The sequence below is a fragment of the Clupea harengus genome, chromosome 14, assembly GCF_900700415.2.
Source record: "Clupea harengus chromosome 14, Ch_v2.0.2, whole genome shotgun sequence".
Taxonomy (NCBI): Eukaryota; Metazoa; Chordata; class Actinopteri; order Clupeiformes; family Clupeidae; genus Clupea; species Clupea harengus.
The window spans coordinates 28,459,958-28,481,373 of record NC_045165.1 but is presented as its reverse complement, the minus strand read 5'-3'; the positions used below and the strand labels follow the sequence as shown (position 1 = coordinate 28,481,373).

At 39.5% G+C, this 21,416-nt stretch overlaps 1 protein-coding gene across 3 annotated transcripts in view; it reads right to left on the bottom strand.

The window, feature by feature from the left end:
• The window catches only part of ttll5 (tubulin tyrosine ligase-like family, member 5), an 83,686-nt gene that overhangs the window by 27,259 nt on the left and 35,011 nt on the right, over positions 1 to 21,416 (bottom strand). For all 3 annotated transcript variants that reach the window (XM_031580737.2, XM_031580736.2, XM_031580738.2), the window contains 13 exons: positions 20,876 to 20,937; positions 18,723 to 18,814; positions 15,589 to 15,681; positions 15,183 to 15,274; positions 12,463 to 12,525; positions 11,798 to 11,830; positions 11,476 to 11,621; positions 7,497 to 7,725; positions 6,829 to 6,946; positions 1,999 to 2,145; positions 1,568 to 1,662; positions 1,292 to 1,446; positions 23 to 562 (listed from right to left, as the gene is read on the bottom strand). In XM_031580737.2, the coding sequence (XP_031436597.1) occupies positions 23 to 562; positions 1,292 to 1,446; positions 1,568 to 1,662; positions 1,999 to 2,145; positions 6,829 to 6,946; positions 7,497 to 7,725; positions 11,476 to 11,621; positions 11,798 to 11,830; positions 12,463 to 12,525; positions 15,183 to 15,274; positions 15,589 to 15,681; positions 18,723 to 18,814; positions 20,876 to 20,937 (1,865 nt within the window). The remainder of the gene's footprint in view (positions 1 to 22; positions 563 to 1,291; positions 1,447 to 1,567; positions 1,663 to 1,998; positions 2,146 to 6,828; positions 6,947 to 7,496; positions 7,726 to 11,475; positions 11,622 to 11,797; positions 11,831 to 12,462; positions 12,526 to 15,182; positions 15,275 to 15,588; positions 15,682 to 18,722; positions 18,815 to 20,875; positions 20,938 to 21,416) is intronic.

Sequence of the window (21,416 nt, the reverse complement as noted above, 5' to 3'; positions counted from 1 at the left end):
AACCAAAGACAACAGTTTTTACCTGAAACTGTGGAGCCGGGGTCAGAAGTCATCTTACTACCAAACTGTAAAGTGCTGGGGAGGGACAATGACGATGTTGTCATGGAGGAGTCCACAGAAGTAGAGGATACAGATGAGCGCACTGCCTGCAGTGGACCAGTGTCAGGGGCGGACATTGCGCTGGAGCACATGGTGTTGAGCATGGAAGAAACAGGCCTATGATGATCCTTTTCAACATGATTGAGGGGATGGGGTGGAGGCTGGGAATAGGTAGAGGGCTGGTAGTAAGAATGAGGGTGACTTTGGGCCTGAGGTAGAGGAGAGCCATGATGTGCATACATTTGATCACAGGTTAAGGCTTTTTTCATTTCACTTGTTGACACACCACTTTGCAATTCACTGGTAGTGAGCTTGTGAGGCTGAACCTCAATTATATTAATATCCCTTTGAAGTCCACTGTTTGTTCGGAGATCATCGTTCTCAGAGACATTTTCCCTTTGGGCTGCATCCCTTTGGTCACCCATCTCCTGGACCTTACAGGCAGCAGACGTCATGGAGCCCCCTAGGTAGCAGACAGGACCATTAAAGGAATACCACCACAGCCTTTCCAACCTTAACAAATCTCTCATTACACGAGCCAAATCATCCATTAGTCTGCCCTGTCCTTGTAGTCACTACCAAACACTTCCCAACTATGCACTGAATAGCCATAGCCCTTCCATATGCAAGAAGAGTACAGGTGCCTGCATGAAACACTGAGAAGGGAATAGAATGTGGCAAAATCTGCAAAACCAATGATAACATAATCAACAAACTATTTTGGAGACGTCACCTCATTTCTAATAGAAGTCAATATTTGAGCCAAATCCTACAAACATTACTTTAGTCATGTAGTTAGACTACTGATCTTTTGGATCACCTATTCTGTGGCCATTCATTTGGTTTCTCTCAAAATGTGAACCCATCTCTTCATCTGTTTTAGCTGTCAATTACACAAATGTATCCATAAATGCAAACAAACTCTTTGACATTTGCTTCAGCAAAATACAAATTGGCAGTAATTAATATTATTGAACATGCCTGTATCAGAATATTTGAGGGAGACAACATCATGTAGTCTGATGCATTAACTGGCATCAGTGAAAATTCTTCTGTACCCCAAAATAAGGGGAATTCTCTTTCAGTATTTTTATATGTTTGTTGTATACAATTGACTGCTTTACCATCTTTCAGTGATTTAAACGGGCAGAAGTCAGAGTTCAAATATATTTCTGTGCTCCATCCTACTCACACTTTGCATGCCTCACTCCCTCTGGCTCTCCCGAGCCAGGACAGAGGTCCCCCTTATGTTCTGGTTTAGAGTTGGGGCATGTGGTTCCCAAAAACACGCTGGCAGACTTGTTTCTCTGAGTGTAGAAGGTCAGCACTTCCTCCAAGTCGTTTTCACTAGAACAGAACAAATTGAAAGTTGATAAAAGCTCTACCAATTATTTTCTTTTCTTAAATGAAAGGGTTTAAATATACGTGCCACTAATCACAGAGATGTGGGGTCATTTATTACACCAACCTGGCTTTTACAATAAACTCCTGGAATACACTTCGATTTATGCAGCGTTCTTCATCTTTGATCTTCTCCAGCTTCTGAACCATCTGCTGTGTCTCCTTTGGTCATTCATAGAAATTGGGAGGACAAAATAAATGTCAAGAAACTCTGGGACTACTGAAATGACCATTGAAATGAATACTTGTGTATCCTTTCTTAAGTTGTCAGAGTTGCCTAAAGTCATAAATGTTGTATGCTGCATAACAGAAAATATATTTGTAAAGGAGTCTTGGGAATGTTCATCTCCATCCTGGGTATTTGTTTCAGTACACTATGAATACATTAAAGGGTGTCATTTCATCAGTGTAAAAAATGCATTGCATTCACATAGTCACCAACAGTTAAAAATCAAATCACTAGAATGCATTCAAATAGAAAACTAAAGGACACCGTGCCTTGTTGTAACAGTGTATAAACTCTCCCAGCTGGAATGAGAGGATCCGACAGCGGTCGTGTAGAGGCAGCTGGGTACTAGGCAGATCCATCTTCATGTCTTCCTGAAGATTGCTAGCTGCTCGTTTCAAAAAGCGAATGATCAGTTCCTACAAAGGAGTAAGGGGTTGGTTACGTTAAGGTCATGCAGATCTATCTATCTATCTATCTATCTATCTAATGGACCCATCAATAAGAGCCCCCTCATCCCCAGATGCATTGGTTTAGTTTGAAATTAGATTGAGATGATGTGCAGATCAGCATGATGGTGACCAAGCCATTCTGCAGAATGTTCAGTGGATATGATATGACAGTGGATATAACTGCCCCATCATATAAACCCATTAAGGTTTTCCAAAGGTGCTATGCCATATTTATGTCCTCCATAGCAAGCATGTTACATTACGTAGCTAACACACCAATGTAATCATTCATTTTGCAGACCACTAACAAACAAATTCAAAGAGTGGAGGGTTAAAAGATAGACATCAGTAAATCCATACAGCTAGTGAGTTTCTGTCACATCAATAAGACTACCGAAGATAAGACAATTTCACGCAACCAAGTGCAATAAACATGCACCATCACAGAAACACTGCAAGGTCACTTTGGGAAATCAGGGTTGTTGTACATGCACTGCGCTGGTTGAATGTTTTTCACTCCATTACTGATAATACTCCTTCCATCTTGCAAAGATGCACTGAAGCTATTGATAGAGGAATATGGCACTTGCTAAATGAGCTTGAGCAAGGATTAACATTAGTGGCAGTGGCTTGTTAGCTGAAAAGGCTCTTGCAAATCAAATTAAAAGCTGTAATATGAAAATAAATAATAATCACATATGGAATATTTAAGATTTAAATGTTTGGCCTCAATTGTAAGTGTCATGTCTGGAGGAACTGGCACTGCACATCACCTTCCCAATACCATCCCAACGGGGAAACATGGTCGTAGCAGCATCATACTGTGGGGGTGTTTTTCAGTGTCAGGGACTGGGTGACTGGTCGGGTTGAGGGAAAGCTGAACAGAGCAGAGTACAAAGATATCCTTCATGAAAACCTGGTCCAGAGTGCTGAAGGTTCACCCTCCAACAGGACAATGACCCAAAGCACACAGCCAAGACAATGCAGGAGTGGCTTAGGGACAACTTGAGTGCTTGAGTGGCCCTGCCAGAGCCCTGACTTGAATTTAATAGAACATTTCTGGAGAGACCATAAAATGAAACGAAAATACCCTTTCACACCTGTGGCACAAAACAGGAGATTGTCCGTGTCAGACATGTTCTCACCTACAGGAAATACTCTGTTTGGTTTACTGTACGGTCACTCGGATGACACAGGTGAGAGACAAACCCTTGTCACAGGTCACTTATGGGCGTTCCTGGCTTGTGATTATCAGACTAAGGAACGAAACAAGTAGGCTGCACATTAGTTAGCTTGGAGAGAAAGCTGGTTTCTAAGCTAGCCACAATGACGTTGCAGACTACCAGTAGCAAGTTTGCAATTGTGAAAATGTTCCTGCTAACCTAATATGAACAACTAGTTATCTAGCTACCTAGTTAAAGTAACACTATGCAACAATTTGACACTTTTTGAGGTATGGTTTTATAGGACACTAGTTTTGGTACCATCCTCAAATTCATTTTGATAGCATATGGTCATGTGAAGGACAGATAGACACCTGTGTCTTTCCCACTAGCCATCCAGGATATGCCCTATGAAGTTCTGTGTAACGGGCTGGAATACCCTGCAAAAATGGAAGAAAAGCTTTCACAGCATGACATTGCCAGCTATACTGCCAAAAGACACCAGTTAGTGTCTAGGCAAGCTTCTAGCAGTGTCAGCTGGGCTGTTGGTAGTGTTTGCAAGGGTTTTGCATGCCTTTTAGGTAGTTAGCTTGCTAATTTTGGAACAGAACTCCTAATTGCTCCTTTAACGAACATAAACAACTAAGTTTTTCTTGAGTTATGTTGAATTACATTTGAATTTGTGAGATTGAAATTGAAAATTTGAATGAGAGAGGAGTCCATCATGACTACCCTTATGACACCCTAGCAACCACTTCAACTACCATAGCAACCACCGTGCGACTAGCAACACCCTAGCAATTACCAAAGCAACCACCTCAACAAACACTACAACACCCTAGCAACTACCCTGACGACCACAGCAACACACAAACAACCACCCCAGTAACAACCTTACAACAGCCTATGTTTCTAAATATTGGGCCTAATTTTTTAACGCAGTTAAGTACAAGTTAGGAAGACATTTCTTCTGAACTCCACTTACGTGGCTTTTTTAAATTTGGCATTCATGAAAGTTTTCTCATTTGGGATTCTTTCTGAACTAAATAGCAGTCGTAAATCAGTCAGATTTTTCTTAAGGGCTGAATTTGTGAGAAATCGTTGCTGATTGCGTTCACATCAACTCTACAGACATCCTCGGATTTAAATAATTATAATAATAATAAATACGAGACTATTTGTATCATTAACAATTACGTTTCACATTTATAGTCATGTTTCAAGAGGCATCGTGATGTCCTAAAATAAATAAAAGCACTACAAGAACACTGCACATGTAAGTGAATAAATAAATAAGCACTAAATTCAATCGCGTTAATATAGCCATAGTGGAATAGAATGGACATATCTACATTCTGCAACAGTACCTCCACCTCTGCACCGGTGAAGTTAGGTCTGCGTTTACTCGACCCGTGCTCGCTTTCCGCTTTGACATGACTGTCGCTTTCGAGTTGCTTTCGCGGTTGCGTGCCCTTATAAGGAGCTGGTGGGGCGTGTATGTATGCAAATCCAGGTGCACGAGAACACGCGTTCAATTTAAAAATCCTCATTCGGGGGAGCACAGTTGAGAACACTTCGGCTATGTAAGAACCCATTTCTAGGCGTTGATGAATCCGGCGGAGATCTTTTCTTTCGAAGTTCGGAAGAAGATAATAAAGAAGACACTTAAGAAAACGTTCGAGAATGAGGCCCACTGTTTCTAACTTTCAAAGCTTATACTTGGATAAGGTTTTAGTAGCTTTTACTCTCTTTTAAATTACGAACTTTTGTGCAATAGCAATTTTATCTTCATCACAATATTTTTTGCTTTGCCAGCAATAGTAATTCCTAAAGGAAATGCAAATATAGCTCTTACCTTTTTTATGAACAAAATCAAGAACGTAACATTTAATACATTCATTTCTTATTTCTTTATATTAATTACACATATATTGGTATTATTTTTTTGTTTTAGTTACTTTTGTGCCCATAATGATTCCAGTAGGTGGCAGTAACGCACTTGAAACATCCAAGAAGTCAACGCTAATCTAGTTTATCCGAAGCAATGTTAGCACAGAACTGCTGGCATGTAAACATACATTTAAATGTCATCTGACAGAAGAATCCGACAACTTTGTCTGTCAAAGAAATTATCATCTTGAAATGGAGTCGGTGTCGAAAGGATCATGCGGTTCTGACTGAAACAAAAAGTCAAAGATTTTTCCATATACTTAGGTCGACCTAGTGTTTTTCCCATTGTATATAATACGTTTATTATAACTGTATTGTATTGTAATTGTACTATTGTTGGTGGAAATACAACATTTTGCTCAGCGCTGGTAGTTCAACTGTAAACGCCACTTCGGAACACGACCTTCCTCAAATTGCCTTTTTGTCACACCCAATCTCTCAAGTTCATATTGGCATAGGTCAAAACAAACAGGGTCATTGGATTTGGTCTCTGTGAAAATCCGTAGTTACACTATGTCATGCCAGCTGTGTTAGCCTTTGAAATTACAGTTTAAAATGACAGTTAAACTTCATCTCAGAGAGAACAAATCTGATAGTACAACTTTAAGAATTTCACACTATTTCATTAGGTCTCAAGAGTTGATTTTTTTTCACAAGTATAGCTTATATGCCTTAAGGAGCCCACATTTTTTGACATTCTCTTCCGTGGTTAGAGACGAAAGTGAACGTAAACATGACAAAGCGGACGTGGCCGATATCACTCGCCAGGCCGATATTCTATCCCATATAGATATATGTTTTTTCAAGAAATGTCGAGATGTTTGCCGTAAGCCAGTGACATTTACTTGCCAACTTTCATTAACTTCAACATTATCTAACGTTAGTTGCCTAGCAGCAGAGATAGCAAGTATGATAAAATAAACATAACATAAGCTAGATTCAATAACATTATAGCGAACACGAAATTTCCATCAGAGAATTTAAGTCCTGTTTTTCTGTTTATCCAATATTTAAGTATGTGCCTCTTTACTCGGCCATTCACACAACTAAGTTTTAACTAGCAAGCTAGCTAGCAATAGCAAGCTACTGAATCTTCTGCTAATGTAAGTGTTCAGTCTTTTAGGTGTGCTAAGCCTAGTTAGGTAAAGGCGGTTTTATGGGAACTTCATGCTATCTACATTGACTTATCTTGTTAACTTTATAAACCTTCTGTGCAACCTTTGCCTTTTTAAACTTTTTTCTCCATGATCCCACAATCAGTGTTTCCCAATTTTTTCACTGAAGTTCCAGTTTTCTGTCTTCTAACAACAATTTGTCCTCTTTAAAGGCATTGACAGTTGTCAGTCTTACATGTCGTTTCTAGAAACCGTCATTTTAACTTTACAGTACTGATAAACAGATTTAGTCACAGATTTTCTCATCGGCTCAAGTTAGACATAATGTGGATATCATGGTTTACTAACAGGGGTAAATGATTAACAGACAGACAAAATAACATAAGTCACTGATAAATATTTAAAATAAAGATTTTGTTTACCATTTGATCATTGTCCTTCTCTGGCCAAGGTGTTGTACAGTTCATTTTGCTCTCAGTTTGAAGTCTCTTCTTCACACGCTGGAGGTAACAAGAGAAGGCCATCCGAGCTTGCACTTTACTGTATAGAAGTAGCCGGAAGGGAGAGAGACCAGTGAGAAGTCAAGAGATAGCAGGAACATGCATAGAGGGATGAAGATAATACTACTACTAATAATAATATCAATAATAATGATAATCATAATAATAATAATAAGGAAATGTAGGGGAATGTGACAAATACATTAAGATGACAGATGAGTTTTAAGGAGATGGGTCTTTAAACGATTCTTGAATATACAAATTGAATATTAAAAGGCTGTTGCTAGAACAGACAGCAGTGAGGTCCCACAAATGAAAACAGCCTCGATGCGATCTCTTGCTGTGGAGAGAGGGCAAAGAGAACCAACGTTCATCAGAGGAACAGAGTGGTCAAATGAAAGGGGAATAGATTGGAATAATAAAACTCAAATAGGTAGGTAGAAACACAGCACAAAACTGAAGCAGCTTCAAGCTTAAGTGGGCTACTAACAGTCACAAACAAACTACTGTGAAAGAAACCATCTTAAAAGCTTGGCTTCTATGGTTTCAAGTCAAGTCTCACCCTTAGTGAGTCAAATGAAAAGTCTGACCTGAGGTGCCAGCCTTGCTGAAGGACATTCAGTAGGTTGACATGTGGCTTGTTGCCAGCTGAGGCATGTCCTGAAACAAGGGCTGCATCCCCCCGTTCAGCCAGGACTCTGCGGGGACACAGACCAGAGGGCCTCCTCTGCTCATCACCCTCCACAGGTGCTCCATCTTCTGCTTCTTCACCTTCCTCATCTCCACTGCTCACAAAAGGGTTTCCCCTACATCTCCTGGCTGAAGCAGAACGAAGGATAAAGAGACACAGGGCAAGTTAGAACTGATTTTAAATGGGCCATTTAAATAAAAGAAATGACATAGACTTACTGTATGCTATAGGAAAGATTATATAAGAAAGACATTAGTGTTCAAATCAAGGGGATAATGCCACTGTGTGTGAAGCGTATCTGATAGAACCAGCAAACAGTAGCAGAGACATCTGGGAGTTCTCTGGCTATTTTGTAATGAAGGACAAGCATTAGTTAATTTGATCAAACAGTATATTGAGAAGTGTTGATAGGGAAGATGGAGATGACATTGCTTTAAGTCTCTACCACTGCACACAGTGGAAGTAGACTACCACACATACTCCTACCTCAGTATGACACAACTGCATTGTTTTGGTACCGAATACGCAAACAGCATTTTTCCCCTTTGTTTAGCATTAGCAATCTGAACATTTTGGCTGAGCAGTCAGGAGAGATCATGAAAAGTGATTTTAAATTCTAATTCTAAATATTATATCTGCTTATACAGTTATTCAGTTTTACCTACTAAGACAGATCCTCTATATTCACTTTTAACGACAATATAAAAACAGCATTTCTTAATACTACTACTACATAGTTAAATGTAACTATCACAATGAAATAAAAATGACTTGCCTTGTTTGAGAATTATTGAGCAAATAATGGCTAAATAAATAGTGGCCAATCACCTGTTTACAATATACAATAAGACAGCCTTCATATATTGTAGCATTTGTTTTCCCAGATTTCTCCTAGATACGCAATCATAACATTTGTCCTGTCATTTTCTGTAAGATAATTCTGCAATATTACAACTTGCTCCTAGGAATTGCATCCAATCCTTTACTGCATTCATAACATTGTGTAGCGTGTAGCTGTGAAACAGCCAGCTAGTATTCAACATTAATTAGGCTACATTGAAATCCTTTTTATTGTATTTGATGCAGTCGATCCATCCAGAACCCAAGCAGAACAGAGCAGGTGACTGAAAGCCTGTTTAGCTCAGCAGCAGATCAACAGGAGAGGGTGGAAATAGGCTTTAAAGGTATTAATTTGCGTAACACAAGACTACTGATGATTGTATGTGTATATATATATTAATGATATGGGATATCCCAGTGACAGGCAAAGAAAAAGAGATCTTACATGGAAAATGCACTGGTATAGCGCAGCCTTTCTTCTTCTGCCTGAGACTAATATGACAATAAGTGAATTAAAATAGCAAGAAATGTGTATTTACATCACAGGTGACTTATGCAATCAATTATTTAGTGTTTTGTGACATTTTGTCTCCCAAACGTATCGTTTATGGCATCCCAAAGTTTGCAGCTGTATAATAACACTTTCTGTGTGTGTGAAGAAAAGTGAAGGCTTATATGCATATGTGTACGAATTTAGCACCTTTGTATTATGTATTTTGTACTCTTTTATCCAAAGCAAGTTACAAAACATATTTAAAGTTTTGTACTGTAGGTGGTCTAACCATAGACTACATTACCCAGAGGTCCCTTATCACCTTTCATTCCTTATCTACCTTTCATTGACTCTTTATTGGCCGCAACCAAGGTCATAAAACTGGTGACGCGTTTTTGCCCTTTATCACCGCGGCAAACCCAAAACTCGTTCTCTCTCGTTTGGATTCGCTGCAGTGAAGTCCATCCATCTTATAGAGACACCCCTCCCTGCAGATGACCCTTCATCAGGACAAAGGACGACACGACGACTCATAGCTTATAGGACTTCTGATCAAAGTTCTAATCTATTTGAAATCGCTAGTAAAAAACCTGAGTATATCGATATAATACGCTGCAGCCCCGCAGTTTAATTGAATAGGAGAAGGCGACCGGATCCCTCCTCCCTGCTATTCAAGTCGACGGAAAGAATTCTTCATCCCCTTCACGACTCACCCCGACCCTCACCAGGCCGTACCAGAGTCCAGTCGACGGACTGATTAAGAAGGAAGAAACCCGGCATTTCCAGAAGCCTGCGTTCCACGCTGCTCCACGGAAACCCGCAGAAAACATCTTGGTCGCCACGCAAGAGCGATCGAAGTAAGGCTGATATCTGGGCAGAATTTAGTTTTACATGTATGTTTTAATCTGTGTGATAAGTTTTGTTATTTGATTTAGTTTAAGATCTAAATGCAAACTGTAATTTCACAAGCTATCCGGTCTTTGACCGTTAATAATCTTGCTTAGTTCTTTTGCTAGTTAATTAGATAGGACTGTGCATGCACTATCTCTCTATCTCTTTCTCTCTCTCTCTAACTCCCTTTTGCATCACCACACGAACATATACACGCACACATTGCAATCTCAGTGTTGTCGAAGATCGTAGTATTTGAATTAAGGCCCAACCAGGATTTGTCCTTAAGGCAAAATCCTTTGTTCTAGGCATTCCATACTCGTGTACCTCCCCCCAACTAAAGTTGCGCCTAAGCAAACTAAAGTTTCCTGTCTCGGACCCGCAGCCGCATCCGGTGACTATTCTGAGACACGATTGACTTTGCGCACAGAGCATCCCTCACCTGTGCGCTTGCGCATAGCCTTCCTTTCACTTCCCCCATCTCTCCATTGAGCGCGCGACCGCGTTTACTCGCATCCCCACACACGCACGCATCCGCTCACACACACACACACACACACACAGACAGAGACGAGGAAGCAAACGCACTCTCCTCAGCCTTGCTGAAACAGCGTACCTCGTTCACAACTCCACTTTGTGCCTTGCTCGTTTTGTTACTCCAGTGTATTGTGATTATACCTGATTTTATATTACTGTTAATCACCGTTTATTACTTTTAATAAATTGTTAATATTATACTTAAACAATTGTCTTGCCTGTTATTGTTCCAATATTACACTGAAAGCCATTTTCCGCCAATCAAGTACTTCAAATGCCTTCACTTTTCTAGTTGTTTCATAAAGTGTTATAGACTGTGTAGTGATATTGTAGTACTTTAGTATTGTGATACCATACATAGATTGTAGCATAGTGATACAACTAGAACCTTCCATTGTTTAGTAATTTAATTATAAAATATTAAATACTAAATTTAATGATTATTACATTTTATGAGACTGATTTAATTAACTTAATGTAATAACCCCGGTTTCACCTACAGTACTATAGGTAATAATTGTATATACTTTAACATAATGTAAAAAATGCCAATGCACTAAGTGGCCAGCATGTTTACTAAGTCAGTATGCAAACTAACGTCAGTCTGTTCTCTCTCATAATACCAATTTGCACCTCAAGAAGTGATTGTGAGTCACTGTAGCATGAACAGCAAAGTCAGCTTGGCTATCATGTCCATCAGTTAACGTTATCAGCTCGATCAAAAGCTTGAGTGCTTAAATGAAGATCTGCTATCTAACTCGACTAAGTTAATGTCACATAAATCAATTGTTATTGATGGAGACACTAATGGCCGTCTAGATATCTTTCAATCATGTAAATGTTTCCATGCTACATGTAGCCTATAGCCTCTGACATCTTGGCCAAACTTTTTTTTGGTTACTTCTGCAACAGAGAGGAGGTAGAAATGGGCAAATCCAGTGATGCACTGCCCCCAAATTGCATGTAAAGTGAAGTATGAAATGATTTGGTTTGCTAGCCATATATATGTGTCTGTGTGTGTGTGTGTGTGTGTGTGTGTGTGTGTGTGTGTGTGTGTGTGTGTGTGTGTGTGTGTGTGTGTGTGTGTGTGTGTGTGTGTGTGATGAATGAAACTAACCAGCTCCTCTCCGGCTGCTAGTTCTTCTCTTGGCTGTGTGTCTTCTCCTCAGGCACCGGGCCTCCAGGCTAAGCAGCTTCTTCTCATACTGCAGCCCATGATCGGCCTGGCAGCCATCCCCATCCAGTACGGCAACTGCGCTCGCTCTACAGCGCATGCAAAGCACACACACAGCTCCTCACATAACCACTCGCAATTAGGAATGGTGAGTTATGGGATTATTTCTGACAAGAAAAGACGACGTATGTGTGTGTGTGTGAGTGTGTGTCTGTATGTAGCGCAGCATGAGTGCTAACATCAGTTAGAGAACTGGACCACCAACCGTGATATCGAGGCCGTGGCCGCTTTCCCATATCTGAAAAACGAGAGAAAAGAATGCAAAACATTATAATCACAAACTCTTCACATTATACAATTCCTATCAGTGTTAAGTGAAACACAACCTCCAACAGGAACAGTCCTTTTCATGGATCATATACATAAGGTATGGCAGAGCAAAAACTTTCTGGTAGAAATATGAGCAGCTTTTGTTACACTGCGTTTTCTGTGGCCGCACATTTTCTTTTTCCTCCAGTGAAGGAAAATATACACTGCCACATAGGCAGACAGTACTTTCTAGGAAACGGGATAACATTCCCGTATTCCCATCTTCTACTGTTAATGCAAGGCATGAGCACAGCATTCTTCCTCAAAGAAGGTGGTCAGGTTCCGAACCATTAGGGAAAGGCTCACCTTCCAGGGAAGGAGAGGAGGGGAGAGGAGAGGAGAGAGGAGGGGAGAGGAAAGGAGAGGAGAGAGGAGGGGAGAGGAAAGGAGAGGAGAGGAGAGGGAGGAGAGAGGAGAGGTTCAGGTCAGGTTCCGACCCATGGTGGAGAGGCTCACCTTCCAGGGAAGGAGAGGAGAGGAGAGGAGAGGAGAGGAGAGGGGGGGGGGGGGGGGTAGAGGAGAGGTTCAGGTCAGGTTCCGACTCATGGTGGAGAGGCTCACCTTCCAGAGAACAACTTGTTGGCCAGCATGGAGTTCATATTTGTCTTGTACTCCAGATAACCACTAAGAAAGGACAGAAAGACAGTTCATATCAAAATCTTGCTTAAAATCTTAAGAGCTTGTCAAGAGTGGAGAACTGGGTTCTGTCCCATCATTAAACATAGTTCCAGTATGAATACAAAAGGCTTACTGTGCTCAAAGGACTTACAATTTACAGTACAAAGGAAAAATAAAATAAATAAATAAAATAGGAACACCTAGTCTAGCCTTCCTTATGAGTGAGTGACACAAACACAACACAAATATAAAATCTTTCACCCCTTTTAATGTCATGAAATAAAGAAGATACATTTACGAAAAGATACACATCAAGGATACTTATTTATGTTTTAATTTATAAGTTATGAGCAGATGATAGCAATGATGAGGAGAAAGAGAGGCTTTTTGTTGGGCAATGGCTGTGTGTGGACCACCTCCATCGCAGCTGGCTTCCATGTTTGTTTTCATTGAGTGATTCCCAGCAGCAAATCATTCTGACTAATGTCGATCTAGAGTGACGTTAAAGTTGCATGAATCCCCATACGACTGTTCAGACTGAAGTTGCATTGCCAGAAATCAGACCTGTATCTGATTAAGGAAAACATATGCAAGTGGTTCAAATCAGAGCTGAACAGATCAGATTCCATGTGATTTCAGTTCAGATTTCATGTGATTTCAGTTCAGATTTCATGTGATTTGAGATCAGATTCCATGTCATTTGAGATCAGATTCCATGTGATGTGAGATCAGATTCCATGTGATTTGACATCAGATTCCATGTGATTTGAGTTCAGATTCCATGTGATTTGAGATCAGATTCCATGTGAATTGTGTGGTTTTGGGAGATTTGGCCCACTTTTGCCTGCAGTGTGAACTTAGCCTTTATGATACTTTGACCAAAGATACCTAAAGAAAGTTGGCTGTTTTTACAAACACTATGTTCTGCTGTAGTTGCTGACAGAAACTGTGTACTGCGGATTCTCTCTGAGTCTCAGACATCGAGAGGGGTACATTTGCATCCCAGACAGTTAAATGAGTCCAACCGCACTTAACTGTTGAACCGAAGGGGCAGTCAGTGGGGCTTCTCCTTGGTATTCAGTTTTTCCCTGTCTTTTCCCGTGTCCTTGTCAATGTCTTTTCCTTCCTATGCTGATAGGGACACAGAAGCGCCGGTTCTAAAACCACTTCTTCTGTGTGGTCAACTTGGGTGGCGTGTGTAGAGCGGTGCAGACTGCCACTAAAACACTGTGTGAAATAAACTCATGTCATTGTCTCAGACATGTGTAGTTCAGAAGGGTTGGGTTCTTCTTGTTCTTCTTGTTCAGTGCAGGGGCAGAGGAGCACAGAAGAGTTTGACACGATTCACACAGGGCTCACTTCTCTCCCTAATATCCATAGACACTGGGGAGCCAAGTCTCTGCACAGATCACATTCTTCATGTTGCATTATCCTTTTAATAGATTGGCAGCGCAATGCAATGGTGTTTAGCCTAGGTTGGGTAGCTACAGCCAGTTAGACTTCTGAGAAAATCTATCACGACAGCTGGCAGGCATTTCTCCTACCCCCCTTTCTTACCCTCCTCTCTCTGTGTCTGTGTGTGTGTGTGTGTGTGTGTGTGTGTGTGTGTGTGTATATGTGTGTGTATACTTCTCGACAGACTTCTACTATGAAGTCTACTTTAAAATATTCAGAACAATTGACTGTTCAGTGATATTATGAATTGATTGTATTCCTAGCTTTTAATATAATATTTGATATACATAACTTTCATATTATACTGATTATGTATATAAAAGATCCTTCGTTCATAATAATAAGTCAGTATTAAATGGAAAGAAATCTGTTGAATAAAATGTATTTTAGGTCTCTAATCTGAAATAGGCTTAAATAAATATATGTATTCTTCATGTGAACTAGCCACTGTTAATGTTTTCTTAAATCTGTCATCCTTATTGACTACCATTCCCTTAAATACAAATAAATATTGAAGAATATTGCTGTTTTTCTTATCCTACTCTAAGTAGTTGCAACTCATTTGAATCCCTCCCCCACAAGCTCATGTTTTCTGTATTTTTCTTTACACTGATCACTAAAAGTATCACCCCTTTTGAACAATTCATGATATTCCCATTCCGTTTTTATTAAATTAACCCACATAATTGTGAGTATTTCATAAATTCCAAATTTGTCTCTTGTAGAGAAATACGCTGAAAATGTTTGTGAATGAAATATTGACGATTTAATATACATTTAGAGAGGAAGACTGTTCATTACTGCATCTTAATCACCTGTACAGGCACATAATAGACTGCCATGTTTCTGAATAAAAGCTCTTTCATTCTGACCCTTTTTAGACCATAATCAGATCCACATGTGCTGAGGCTCCAGATACTCGAGTAGCCCAAGGACGGCCTCTTTTATTGCTTCCTTTAACAGCACTTAAGTCTTCAGCTGCACAAACATAATTGGGCAAAGGTTTTCTAATGATGAATTAGCTTTTTAAACACTATCATTTAGGATTAACTAACATAATGTGCCACAGCAGTGTTTTTTTTTTTTTTTTTTTTTTACTTTTGGGGGAATTGTAAGGACAAAGCTAACAACACTTTTTTCAACCATTTTTGTGCATTTGTTTCTTTCAAGACAGATATACAGACAATGTACAACTCAACTTTCCTTACCTGTACAGCTCCCAAGTGTCTGAAGTGGGAAAAATCCGTACAAAACCACCTCTCCTCTCATATTCTTCCTGAATTCTTCTGAGTACCTTTGTCTGTCCATAGACACAAGACAGTAAACAGTAGATTAACTTTAAAGCCTACCGTCATACATGGAGAATGAGACTTTGACAAGATCAGTGACAAGATCTTAAGCACTGCTTGAAACCAGAGATCTCACAGCGATGTTGGCTAGATGGCTTTACATGTCATACTGTAAACTTGAATGGAATTCTTCCAATGGCTTTGCAACCCTGTTTACCAGTCACATTGATACAAATGACAAATTCATGAGTGTGGATATATTGTTGCTCTTAGGGTCACAACAGTGTATGCTGGTGAATGCTTTCAGCAGAGCACTAGTGAGTACCTCCTCGGATGTAAGGCTGAGTGTGCTCTCTCCCTGGATCTCCCTCTTGTCTCCCCCCTTCTCTGAGCTGCTGGCAGAGTAAGGCCTCTGTCGCTGGAAACATCATGAAAGTGCATGTTACTTTTGCTAATAAAATCAGATTTACCTCAATGTCATTCAATTCATTTTATAACACTGCAGTAAAGTGGTTATTTTAAGGGGAGAAAAGTCATGGTAATCCTAAATCTTGATGTAGAGGTAATTTAATAATAATAATGATAATACTTTCAACTTATATCTTATCTAGGTACTCAAAGACGCTTTACATAGGGCAAAGACAAAAAAAAAAAAAACTGAAACAAAACACAAAAAGAGCAAACAAAACAAAACAAACAGAACATTTGAGTAAAAAAGAAAACTAGAGAAACTGTGCGTAATTTAGAGAGTTGTATGGATGTTTTTCCATGTGTTCATTATAATGTTGCACTTGAACCAAACTTGTGTTACATCTTCCTAGCCATTTCCAACACTGCAAATCTTTCCTTGAAATGATTGAGCCTGGATTACATTTTCATTTTAAGAGTGGTCCCTCGTTACCCTGTGTGCCCTCGTTCCTCCCAGAAACTGAAACGTACTATCATGTAATCACTTTGTCATTGCTATGACTGAGAATGAACTAAGTCCACCTGTACATTTTTGTAAGACGTTTTATTTGGCAGTGGATTTGATAAAGCATTTTAATAAGAGAAGGTTTTAAGATTCATGTTAGTGTTGGATTGTAATGTGGGGTGAAGCTGTTAGAGATGTAGTTAACGATTGTTCCACTAGAAGTGTGCAACATTAGAGTGAATGAAGACGTCGGGAGTAATGATGAAGTATGTAGATTTAGGCGACTATTGGACTTATGAGTAATCTAATTTTGAAATACAACTTTATTCATCTGGGAATCAAATATTTCACAATCACGTTTGGAGACTTGCGTGTGGTACAGGCTAGCTAGATGAAACAAGCTAGATGTGTCTGTCAGAGGAAAATTAGGCCCCTAACCACAATCACGAGGAATTTAACATTCAGTCCAGAGGATGATACATTCTCTGACTCCTCAAATGTTGTTGTAGCAATCAACAAACAAGTCGAGATCAGGAAGACCAATACAACTTTCAGATAAAACTCAGCGTGTGAAGTAATGATACTCCGCAAATGGGGCAACATCAACAAGGAAGGAATTGTTCTTTGCATGTATGCACTCATATAGCATGCTAGAGTAGCGAGAAGCCTTTGTCACTGCAGGAAAACAGATGTATCCAGGAATTTTAGGACAAACCAGACGTATTTATTTTTCAGGAACCCGACTGACCAGTCGTTAGTTAATGGCTTGGCCTTTCAAATGTAATAACACTCAATGATCTGAGGGGGGCTTGGTACCGAAGCCTACTTCTATTCTTGCATCTGACTAACACTTCTCTATCTTGAATCAGTACAATTATCTAATTATCTGTCTCGCATCAAGTGCTATTACACATACACGTGTTGGACAGAAGTCAAGTTTTAGGGAATCTGAATGGCCCAGCAAAGAAACCCTGATAGCAGAGACATCTGGGTGTTCTCTAACTTTTTTTATAACAAATAAGACACACTAATATGATATAAAACAGTTTATTATAAAATTAATCGAAAATATATCAAATCTACAAAAACATACTGTTACTGTCGCAGATAATTGGGGCTGTAAAAAATAGAATTTCATAGCACTGACAAGTAAGTAAGTAGTAATAGCTGAAAGTTAGCTCAAGCGGAATTTAAATTGTGCCATGCTGATGGGACTTGTAAAACAATGCTCTCAAACACTTTACATGTGTGTAATTAAAGTTGTTTTGGGAAGAAAGCTCATCTTCATGGACTGAATCTTTGGCTGAGCAGTCGGGAAAAAAAATGTCGGTCATGAATGTCTGTCACCACACTGACATTGTAAAAAGGGTGTTCAGAAAGCGTCGCACCCACTGTCTGCACTTCGTTCTAAGCAAGTTTATGTATGATGTGAGAGGGCTAGTGTGAAGTGAACATAACCGTGTGAGTTAATGTGCTTTGTAGTTTCAATGATAATTATATTGTTTCACTGTAGCATTTTTTTGTCCCTTAAATTTCAGTTGTCATCTTCGCTATTGAGAAGCATGTCTATGAACCAATGCTTGGTCCATATGTCCGTACTTATGATTGCAATGATGGTGTACAGCACATTTTGTGAACTGGGGCATGATAACCAAAATGAAGAAGCAGGCCGACAGTGTAGACCTAGCCTACTATGGAATGGTGTATTGAATAATAAAACTATATCCTTTATTTCAATGCACTGTCCTACAAAGGAATTAAGATGAGCTCTTTGAAACGTAGCCTTATAAAACATAATAAAACCAATCTAAATCAAAGACTCCCTAAACACAATCACAGGTCAACTAGGCTACATACTGTATTCTGATGGCTAGGCAATTGTCCTAAATTGGGGTGAAATAACCATAAATGTTAGGCTACTGCTCTTGCTTGTTTGCCGGGATTGTGAAAGACATGTCCCCATTTTAAAATCCACCCACTTAGATCTAAGGTTGGGGCTACTCCAAATCAATTTTGTGTGCTTATATGGCGTAGTGTGAAAGTAACCAATAGACTACCATTAAGTGCCACAGCAGCACGGAAACGGCAAAGGAGAATACCCGATGTGTAAAAGGACTTCAAATTGACTGTAGGCCTAAATCATACCCTGCTGACAGTGCACATCTTCTACCAGCTTATTTGATGATGGCTCACAAAATAGTTTACAAATGCAGAGTGGGGACCCTACTCCTGCACGTCGTGAATATTAAGTAATCCAGAAGAAAACAAAATGGTAGCCCTGCTAAATGCTTTTTTAAAGAAGATAACTGAACAGTATATTATGACTAAGAACAGAATCAAATAATTTAATAAATACATTTAATAAATGAAACAAAGTGTCAAAGATGAAACTGATCTAGTCTTAAATATCGTTGTTGTTCTCAACTCCAGAGTGTTAACACTACATGTAAATTTGAGCTGTATCGTAGCAACACTTAGGTATACAAACTAAACTTGAAATACCTTTTGTACTTCATAATTTGAGTAGAGTTTAAAGCAGTGCCTACCTGAGCCCTCTGGGTCTGGCACTTGAGGCTTGGCTCCTGTCCCGTTCGATCTAATCGCAGCTGTCGCAGCAAAGGGTCCTGACACACAAAGCCTGATGGGTAAAAACATACAACATAAAGACAAGAAGCATTCATCAAAAGAGCATGTTGACATATCATCCTCCCTAATATGCAAGGCTGATTGGTTAGTGAAAAGTTAAAAAAACACTTTGCTGATTGCCTTTTCCCAGTTAAGACTAGGGTCAAAGCGAGGTTTCTACTTGGATTTAAAGGTGCAGTCCACAATTCTAACCCCATACATTTTTTGTCAAATTCAATTGCTGCTCAGTCCTTTAGCTGTCTGTTCAGTGTTTGCGCTCAAAACACTCTGGTGTTCATGTACAGCCCTGGCTCTGTAAATAGGAAACAAACATAGTGGCTTGGACCGAGCCATTAACAATCTTAGCCAATCAACACGGTGCTTCAAGAGCACAGAGGTGTGATAATTTAAGCAATGTGAATAGCCTTGGTCTTCTGTTGCAGTTCTGAGTTGTAATATAGGGGCCATTCGCAAATAGAGAACGACAACGTTCTAAACAGCGATTAGCTGTTAGCTACACGTAAAACATTAAAACAATGTTTAAACATGTAATGAAATTGTTGAAAACAACCTTGATTCTCTTGCAAAATGTTCATGCACCTGTAGACAGTTTTCTAGCCAAGTCAATTCCATTGCAAGGTAAACTAATCCAAAGATTCTAGAGCACTTGTCTGTAACTTTTGACCAAAACTGATGCCACCTATTGCTTTATTATACGGCTCTTCAGAATTTTGTAAAAAGTTCCATTGAATTGAATGGGCTATCCCAAGGTTCGGAGGTCGGCTATTTCTTTATATAGACTACTGCAAAAAAAAATTGTAGAAAAAAATCTTGAAGTCAGCCAGTAATACGTTGCAGCACCTGAATCTTTAAAGTTATATTCATGTGAAGAACTTTTGTTTTTCATGTGAAGAACTATTATAAAAAGGTATTTTGGAGGAATGTCTTTTGTTTTGGCAAGTAACTGTATAATAATGTGGGATAATCTATAGTCCGCCAGTCAGTACAGGAAAATAAATTCGGACAGGATGAAAATAAATTAAAGCTTCTTTCTTAAATTTCTCTAATTGTATTATTGCATTGAATTCCATTCCAAAGGTCTCTAGTTCAGCCCTGCCCTACTCCAGGAGAGAACTGAGGCTGGTTGAGCCGTAACCTGTTACTACAAAACTGAGAGAAGAAGCCGGCTCCATTCAACAAAAATGTTAACAAAGCTACAATCTGGTAAAAAAGCATGTTGTAGATGTAATTCTCTCCAAATCGAATCGCTTCCGTTTTAGCTGGGGAAGAGTTTTGACTGACTGGACCTGTTACAATTTGAGTGGAATACCCATTAGGTGGTGGGCCAAGACCCACTATGTGCTTAATGTTCTGAGATGTGGAATCTCTGGCACGGAACTATATTAGAGACTTCTTGCCCCATATGCTGACTCTGATGTTAATCCATTTGTTTGAGCAGTTAAGACATAAATTAATTTGTGCACTTCAAATTATTTTGCTGGCATCTGCACGTTCCATTGACACCTTTTTTGGCAGGAGCCGTGCCTAAGCTCCAGTGTGCCATCTGACGCTGGTAGTCATGTCAGACAATAGATCACATCTTCAGTTATCATTAACACCATCCATGATGTTGTGGAGAGGAAGATCTGGCCAACATTCTCTACTTAACACATAACACGCAACCTGATCATTTGCTGTTTCAGCTGGTTGTTCGGGACGTCTTGATTTTTGATTGGATTAGGCTATGTAGCTGACACCAAACAATGCCTGACTGAACGACAATTTAAAGATTATATGCAACTTCTGTGACTGCCAACATTTTCTACCATGTTCAGGAATACTCAGGTGAATTGCATGTTTTGGAGGCTTCACCCATGGTCTACACTGTCTAGACTAATGTGAATGTGTGGAATGAGAAAGGCTTGGTTCACCCTATCCCTGTCTCCCAACCACGATGTAGGCTATCCTATTTTAACCTGAAAATAAGATTCAAGGCTCAGTCTTTAAGAGCTTTATTCTTCTACTCAGCCATATTACATGTTACAATGAAAATAAAGAAATGAAAAATACTTACCAATGAGGGAAAACATGTCTGAAATCATACTGGCCTTGATCTTCAGATCTAGTGGAGTATCACTGGAATCCAGGAAACAATGAAGAGACAAAAAAGAGAAAGACAAATCAGTGGCATTCTACTACCCCCTACAGTGGCACATCTGAATGCACAGTCATGGCCAGAGGTTTTGGCAGTGACACAAATATTGTGTTTCACAATCTGCTCAATTTTGATCAGATGCATTTTAATTAATTGCAAAGAGCTTCATTGGCATCCAAAATGTACTTTATCACAAAAAAACATTTTTCACTTGTTGGCCCTGGCACAAAATGACCAGCTAACATAATTTCAGTAATCATATCATCAGCACAAGGGGAAGTGTGTAGAGTGCAATTCCATCATTCTGATTGGATTATAAGAGCAGACTGATGCTTTTAAAAGAGGGAAGAAGAGCTTGAAATCATCATCATCTTCTTGTGTTACCAATGGTTACCTCCAAAGAAACACATGCAGCCATCATCCCTTGGCATCAAAATGGCCTCACATGCAAGCAAATTGC